The sequence below is a fragment of the Elephantulus edwardii genome, unplaced genomic scaffold, assembly GCF_000299155.1.
Source record: "Elephantulus edwardii isolate Elephantulus edwardi_28Jun2011 unplaced genomic scaffold, EleEdw1.0 scaffold00057, whole genome shotgun sequence".
Lineage (NCBI taxonomy): Eukaryota > Metazoa > Chordata > Mammalia > Macroscelidea > Macroscelididae > Elephantulus > Elephantulus edwardii.
In genome coordinates, this window is record NW_006399807.1 from 13621113 (window position 1) to 13629824 (window position 8712).

The 8712-nt window shown below is 34.2% G+C and overlaps 1 protein-coding gene across 1 annotated transcript in view; it reads right to left on the reverse strand.

The window, feature by feature from the left end:
* Window positions 1-5287, reverse strand: part of KIFAP3 (kinesin-associated protein 3) — a 213303-nt gene extending 208016 nt beyond the window's left edge. The window contains exons 1-2 of the mRNA XM_006887460.1: window positions 5163-5287; window positions 1363-1517 (exon numbers count right to left, since the gene is read on the reverse strand). Coding sequence (XP_006887522.1) covers window positions 1363-1517; window positions 5163-5206 — 199 coding nt within the window. The 5' untranslated portion in view covers window positions 5207-5287. The remainder of the gene's footprint in view (window positions 1-1362; window positions 1518-5162) is intronic.
* Between the last annotated feature and the right edge of the window lie 3425 nt (window positions 5288-8712).

The window sequence follows — 8712 nt, forward strand, 5'->3', positions numbered from 1 at the left end:
ATTAAACATGTTCAGAGACATGTGATTAAATCAATAACTATATACCGGTCATATCATAAACTAGATTCTGTTTAAAGCTAAAAAAGTATGCATTAAAAACTGACATTTTATGCAACAATGAATGAATGGAAATCCAAATTCTCTATAAACTTTTATTAAAACTCAACTAAAAAAACTCCCCCCAAAACAGTGGCATTTTATTTGCTGAGGATGGAGATGTAAGAATGATTAATCTTTTTAAATGTAACAGATTTTCTCATTTTTTTAAAAAAACTTAGTATAAGCAAAATCTGGTTATAAATTATTTCAAAGGCACCATATTTTATTACTCACCAATGGTTAAAGTAAGATGTATATTTAATAAATATTGTGTGATAGTATAACTAACCACTTAATAATAAAAAATTAAATTTCATTTAAATGTTTTGGTTGAGATTATTTAGAAATTATTATATAAATAATTATGTGCTTAGTTTTATTTGCACAGTTCTTAATCTCTTAATGACTTGATTCCTTAAGAAGGAAATTTAGGATAGGAAAATAGTAACAGGAACACTGAAGAAAGAAAAAGTAATATTTGACTAAGGTTAATAAAGTTGCACTCTTAGGAGAGTTTAAAGCACATAATATATATTATAACATTTAAATAGTTTCATAATATCTTCAAATTATAAATTAAAGGTTAATAAAGAAAATTTGTCTATTTGGTTGTTGTTGTTGTTATGTGTTGTCCAGTGGTTTGCAACTCATAGCGACCCTATGTACAACAGCCCTAAACCCTGCTCTATCCTGTGCCAATTGCATTGCCTCTGACACACTCGTCCCGACCACCCCAGTCACTGAATCAATCCACCTCATAGAGGGTCTTCCCCTCCTGCGCTGTCTCTCCACCCTACCAAGCATGATGTCCCTCTCCAAGGACCTGTCTATTTGGAGCAGAGATAATAAAGTTCCTATTGTAAATTCTATGCTTTTATTTCTGTAGAGTTAATATGATTGAAATACATTCATGTTGATATGTGTTGTTGAGTCAGAACTGATTCATAGCTGACCCTAGCAGGTTTTCTGTGGCCACTTATCACATGGCAAGAGATTTCTCATCTTTTTTCTGCAAAGGAGTTGGCAGATACAAACCATTTGCTTTTGGATTGGCAGTATAACTCTATACCCACTAGGCCACTAGAACTTAAGATTTATGTGAAAGTATCTATGTAGAACATAGTACATAGAAAACAAACACAATTTTTAATCTTTCATTTACTTATTCATAGAACTAGGAAAAATATTCAAATATCAAAACCATAAACTATAAGCAAACCACTCTGATTTTGAATTGAGAAATCAGTTAATTCTACTACTTACCTTTTCCTGACAATGCATCTCGGCGATTTTGTAGATAATACAACAGTTGCTCAACCTCATTTAGTTTTGAGGGATGAATAAGTTTACACTCTTCAACTACCTTCCGTGCCAGAGAAGTTATATCTGTGTTGGCATTGAGACTCTTAAGACGAATGCTGCAGAACATCAGAATTTCCCAACTCAGATGTTATAAAATAAGCAATAGCTTCAAATACACTTCTTTGAAATAAATAATTTACAAATAATTTAAATGTACCTGACCATATATCTCTACAGTAAGAATATAACAAAGTGTCAAGTACTCATACTTAGGAAACTACAAAGCAACTGTTATGAGAAGTATAAGCAAGGTAAGAAAAGAAACATAACACCTACATTTATCTTTCTTCCCCAAACATGTTGTTATTGCTGTTACGTGTCATCAAGCTGAGTACAGTGACCCCATGCACAACCGACCTGAATCCTGTCTTATCCTGCGCCATCCTCAACATCTCTCATAAACTTGAGATCACTGCTCCAGTCACAGTGTCAATCTACCTTGTTAGGAGTCTTTCTTTCTGTCCACCTTTACAAGCACAAGATCCATAAGAGCGGGATGATGACTAAGGATGACAAGAAGAATTGATGCCTTTGAGCTGTGAAGTTGGAATAGACTATTGAACATACCATGGACTGCTAAGAGAACAAATAGGTCTATCCTGGACAGGGTGAAACGAGGCTGCTCCTGTAAGGATTTTGAAGGTCTGTCTCACACATTTTGGTCATGTTGCCAGGAGGAACTAGTCCTTGGAGAGAGACATGCCTGGAAGGGTGGAGGGTCACTGTAGGAGAGGAAGACCTTGGATGAGATGGATTGACTTGGTAACTGGGGTCAAGGGGTAGGTGTGTTGAAGACAATAAAATTGGCTTAAGACAGCAGGGTTCAGAGCTGTTGAACATAACATTGCTATGAATCACAAATGACTTGAAAGCACATAACAACATCTGGAGTAAATATATTTTCTTCTTTTACCATATAGATCTTTCTTCTAAAGTCTTCCCTATTACGAAAGACCAGGAAAAAATTGAGGAGGGAGCAAATTTGTTTCAAAAATGTTAGTGGTATGTTTTCTGGCTTATCCTAATAGGTAAGAATATAATCTTGATTAGGCAGTTTAGGTGTATAACATGTTGTGTTAGTAAATCCACCAGTTAAGAGGAGTCGTTTCCTGTAAAGATTTATAGCCTTGGAAACCCAAAGAAAGTTTCCTCTGCATTGGACTCAACTTACCAACATTGAGTATCATTGATTTGAGCCTATTAAAACAGCTTAATCTATTACACCAGTACCAAAATCTTGGGAGAAAGGCAGATGTATAATTTTTAGATCATAATCACCAAGTTCTTAAAAAAAGCCAAAATCTTCAAAGAGCCAAGTCTCTGTTGATGATGCACTCACACTATATCTCATCTCTTTGTATATTTGAGCTCTGGTATTCTTGTGGTAAGAAGCTGCACTGCAATCCTGATGGTATGCAGCTCAAATCCACCAGCTGTTCTGCGGGAGAAAGGTGGGCAATCCCCTGTGCAATTCACTGCTTCTGAAAACCCACTGGAGGGTCAGCTATGTGTCAGTTCTGATTCAATGGTTCACAAAAACTACTACTACTGAAAGCAAGAAATATGTTTTCTGGACCTGGGCCATGGCATTGGATAGTCCAATTTCATAACATTTCACTTCACACCTATCTTAATCTAACTGAGCCAGCCTGGCACTGATAAAATCTTTGTAACAATAAATCATAATATTCTTTTGTTCTCACAATCTTATTCTTTTCCAAATATGGTGAAGCTTGGGTTATGTATTGAGAAACTAAGGTTTCCTTTTACTGATGTTAAATCTACTTCTTCTAACCACAATTTGTAATAACTCATTCCAGGTGGCTGACTCTGCTGTGAATGTACCCTTTGTAAAGAAAGTCTGATGACTTTCAAACAATAATCTCCCTTAATTCCAGATGAACAGACTACTGAATCTATTCTTTATAACTAAAAACTGCATTTCTCCACTGAAATATGAATGTGTGACAATTAGAAGAGCTTCGTTGGATGTTAAATTAATAATTAAACCTGAAAAGATTGTCATGATTTTCAAAATTTAGGCAATACAAACACACTAACCAGAAAAAGTATGCAAGAATACCCAGTATAAACTTATAATGAGAATCAACTGTGTATGTGCATAATAATGTATATTTCTCTTCATTCTACTAGATTATTTAGCAAACTTTATTATCTTTCATTATGTAAGCAAACATGGTCACCCTTTTAATCCAAGTAAGGCAGGTTTGGGGCTGGAATCCAGATTGGGAAGTTTCTGGAGCAGCTGGATTCTATAGAGAGAAATACTGAATACAACATAGACTGCCAAAATAACAAACTAATCTATCTTGGGAGGAAATGCAACCACAGTGCTCCTTAGAGTTTAAGGATGGTGAAACTGGTCTCACAGACTTTGGGCATGCTGTCAGGAGGGGCTAATCCTTGGAAAATGGTGAGAAAAGTAGAGGGTCAAGTATAAAGAGGAAGACCATCAATGAGATGGACTGACTCAGGATTCTAACAATGGGCTCGAGGGTGATAAAGATTGTTAAGGATGATGCAGGATTGGTCAAAGTTCAGATCTGTGTCCAGGGAGCTGCTATGAGTTATACTGAAAAGCGTCTAACAATATGACAAGAGATAATTTAATGATGTGATAGTAGTGGGTTTTCTATTCATAAAGGATTTTATGCCACAAAAGAAAATCACATGACAGAGTTATCACTGGAGAGTTGTACAGCTGACCCTCGTTACTTGTACTCCTAGTAACAAGCTGTTGACTATACTTAGTACCATCAAATATTTCTAACTAGTTTTCACATAAAATCCTTTTTATGTAGGCAACAGGATTAGAAGAGAGTATTAGGTGATCTCAGACTATCCTTATTTCCACAAAGCTATGTTAGGAAGGAGGGAGCTCTAGTGGCATAGGGTAAGAAATTACATTGTTAACCAAAAGGTACACAGTTCAAATCCATCAGCTGCTTTGCAGGAGAAAAATGGACAGTCTCCAACTCGTGATTTACTGCCTCTGAAAACTCACTGGAAGGTCGGCTGGGAGTCACTTCCAACTTGAAGGTACTCACAACTCACAATAACAGTTAAAGGAAGATCACAGGATAAAGGCAAGCTAATAAAGGATTCCTAGCAGGCTCCTTGAATCACAAATGTAGGAACAAAATGTGTCAAGTATTGTGCTTCTCTCTGCTGTATATAAGGGTCACTACAAGTTGGAGTCAACTTATCTATTAAGTCAGAACATACTTGTCTTATTACTAACATCTTTTAGAGGGCTGATTTAAAAGGATGACTTCAAGGTCTGGGGATCATTTGGCAGTTCCTGCGTGTCATATTACTTGTAAATCTAGAGCCTAAAAAAAAAAAAATCCAAGATCCTATTAACTATAAATTTGCTAAATTAGGCTAAACTGGTCCACATAAAATATATCTTTTGTGATTTTATAGTTAGTAGTTTATATCTTGTGATATATATTTACTTAATGGGATAAATCAGAATAGGTATTTTTCATCAGGTTTCTATTATGCTTAAATAAACCTGATTTTCTCTGAAATATAGTCTAGATTTATTAATATGTTTTACTAACATGAACTATGTCTAAAAGAATGTCATAACCACTTATAATCTACACAGATTAAAATCAAACCAGGTTTACAAAAAGTTCACCACTTTTACAATGTATATGAATAAAGAAACATACATTTTTTGGCATTCTTTTCGTTCTCCCAACATGGGATCACCCATCTCTCCAAGAATTGTAGCTTCCACTTCATATTGAACAATGAGTGCTTTTTCTGATGGGTGCACATCAATATTTCCTCCTTTAACTTTCCTAGAATAAAAAAAGTAAAAAAAAAAAAAACTGATTAAAAAAAACACAAAATGTCCAGTTTTTGCATAGAAGTTTCTTCCAAAAAAACACATTGGCTACATTAAGACCTATATTTAAGTCAGGTATTTTTTTTACTTGATCCAAGAAACAACTTTCTCCAACTCTATATTATAAACATGTAACTCTATATTATAAACATGTTAACAGTTCCCTTATGACTAATTCTACTTCAGAAAAATACATTTATTCAAAATCATATCAAAGAACAAGTCAATGAAATATAAACAATTAAGATCATAAGGGAGAGAATGGCCTCAACTAAGAGTTAACACTTCAGTCTAAGGTAGCTATTCTAAAATGTATAACAACAACAAAACAAACCTACCAAATTATTAGTTCATTCATTAGATCAGAGAATGAAATAAACTGCAATATGTATTATGTACCATCTTAAATAATTATATAAATTTCAACATTAGTTCCTAATAATCATTCCTCAAATTATACAATTGCATTTTTAAAAAAGCATTTATTGGTTAGTTTAGGTTTACTGTCACTTATGTCAAATTGTAAGGCCACTAGCAGTTTCCATAGATATGTTGAACTGTTCTCAGACTTCTATAATTCATAATTTTAGTAAACCAATAAACAAATAATCACTACTTGTCACATGGCCATTTTAGAAGGTGATAAATTAAATTATTCTAGAATAGATTAAGCAATAGAAATAAGCAAATTTCCTAATCCAGTCACATCAGAATTCTCTGAAGCAAGGATGATGAGCCTTAATCACATATTTGGGGCAAGTCATCAGGAGAGGTGAGTTCCTGAAGAAAGACATCAAACTTGGAAAAGTGGAAGGGTCAGAAAACAAGAGGAAGACCTTCAGTAAGATGGAATAACAGAGAGACTTGAACAATGCACTTGACCACAGCAGACTGAGGACCAGACAAGACTGAGCAGGGGCTGATTCACTGTACAAAGTTGAACACAGTCACTAGTTGACACGATTTGGGTTCAACATTATTAAAGGAGATATATTTAAGTTTTGTTTCTTCCATATTATCTATTTATCCTACTTAAAAAAAAAACCAACCTTTTATTGTGATTTAAGTTAAAGTTTGCAAAACAAACTGGTTTTCCTTCAATGATTCAGATACATTGCATTTCATGTCACTGATTATATTTCCCACGTTGTAACTGCACTCTTTTCATTTACTGTGTTGTTGAACTCAAAACTCCAGTTGGCCTCACGTCTTCTAATTAGAAAGTTTCAACTTCACATTTTGCTTTTTAATTTATCTGTAAAATTTTTTTTTCATTTTGTTCAGGTAGAAGTTTACCTTCCCCTACAGAAACACTGTGTTGGCACCCTTCTAGCATCTTTTACTCACCTACCCTTTTTGTGAACACAACTCACAGTGATCACACTCTATCTGAAACAAGTTAACCGTTCTACTCCACAAAGGTGAACACGTTTCACAAAATAGTACTTACTCATTCTATGTACAAGGTATTAGATTGTCTACAGACACACAGATATATTGTAATGTGACATTTGGAAATTAAACCTAATTTATTTAAAAAATCTTCATTCCCATCTGCAATCTACATGACACTATTTCTAGTCTTTTAATATTGTATTCAGTTGTCCTATTAAATTATTCTTCTCTACCCTGTCACACTCCCTGAGCTCACTTTAAAAAAAAAGTCCATTCATTGTTGCACACTTTCCCCTCCCTCTCTTAGTCTTCTTTGCAATGTACCTCTAATTCTGGGCTGCTGTCATATGTACAATGCCTAATCATATTATTTCTTTTATAGTCTTTTACATCATTTGTTTCAATGCAGTGTTCATTCTCTATCCACTCTTATCCTTTCTTCTCCCAACCCTCCATGTCAGATCTGCTCTATAACAGTGGTGCTATGTACTATTTGTCCTTCTGTGAATGAGATATTTCCCTCAGCATAATGTCCTCCAAGGTCACCCTTGTTGTGTAAAGATTTACGAGTTCACTGTTTTTCAGTATTGTTTAGTATTCCTCTGTATGAATATACCATAGTTTTCCTATCCATTCATTTGTTGATGGGCACTTAGGTTGCTTTCATCTCTTTTCTATTGTAAATAACATAGCAATAAACATGGGCATGTAGATATATACTTGGATGGCAGTTCTGGTTTCTTCGGGGTGTATTCCCAGTAGTGGAACAGCTGGATCAAATGGTATTTCTATTTTCAACTTTTTGAGAAAGCATTAAACTGCCTTCCATAGTGGTTGCACCATTTTACACTCCCACCAGCAGTGAATAAGCATGCCAGTATTTATTGTTTGTTGCTCTACAGTATTTTGTTATTGTTACTAGTGTGAGATGATTTGCATCTCTCTTAGAGCTAGGGATTTTGAAAATTTCTTCATATGTTTGCTTGCCATCTGAATGTCTACTTAGATGATGTATCTATCAATATCCTGTGCCCATTTGTGATTGGGTTGTTTACCTTTTTCTTGTTGAGGTGCTGGAATATTCTATACATTTTAGATATGAGTCCCTTAACAGAGATGTCATTACCAAATGTTTTTCCCATTCTGTGGCTCTCCCTGTTGGAGATGTGTTTTTTTTGATGGGCACAGGGATTTTTTTTAATTGCCCTGTTTAAGGAGTATGGTGAAATATTGAGATGCTTATAATAGGCATTCTCGATGATCTTTTTGTGACAAAATCAATGTTTCTAAAGCTTCCTCATTAAATGTTTAAATCATAAATCCTTTCTGTTTTAGGATTGAGGGTTGTTTTTTTTTCCCCCTCATAAAAGTTTTTTTAAACACAAAATGTTGAAAACATTTTAAAAAATGTTTAAAAACACAAGATGCTTTTTTATATCATAAAAGTATATTAAATATCATCTATTTTCTCCATCAATGGGATGGTCATGTGTTATTCTTCTTTAATCCATTAATGTACTGAATTAAATTCATTAAATACATCAAATTATACTCGTATCCCTGGGATAAACAGAACTGGGTAATGCTGGATTGCAATACATTATTGGATTAAGTTTGCATTCTTGTTCATCAATGATACTGAACTGCAATTTTCTTTTTGAGTAACGTCCTTTCCTGGTTTTCATATAGAGATTATTCTAAAATCCTAAAATGAGATGGGGAATATTTTCCCTTTCTACATTCACTAAAAGAGCTGTACAAATTGGAATCATCTGTTCCCTGAATATTGAGCAGAATGCAGCCTTAGAACTCTCTTGGTAGTATAGAATTTATCAGCACAAGACAGTACTTTCTATTTTGTGTAATACTGTTTTTTGAAGTATATTTTTTTTCTATAATTATATTTTATTAATTTTCATAAACATTTACAGAGATTTTGGGCTTCCACTCATTCATTGTTGCACTATTCTCTCTAC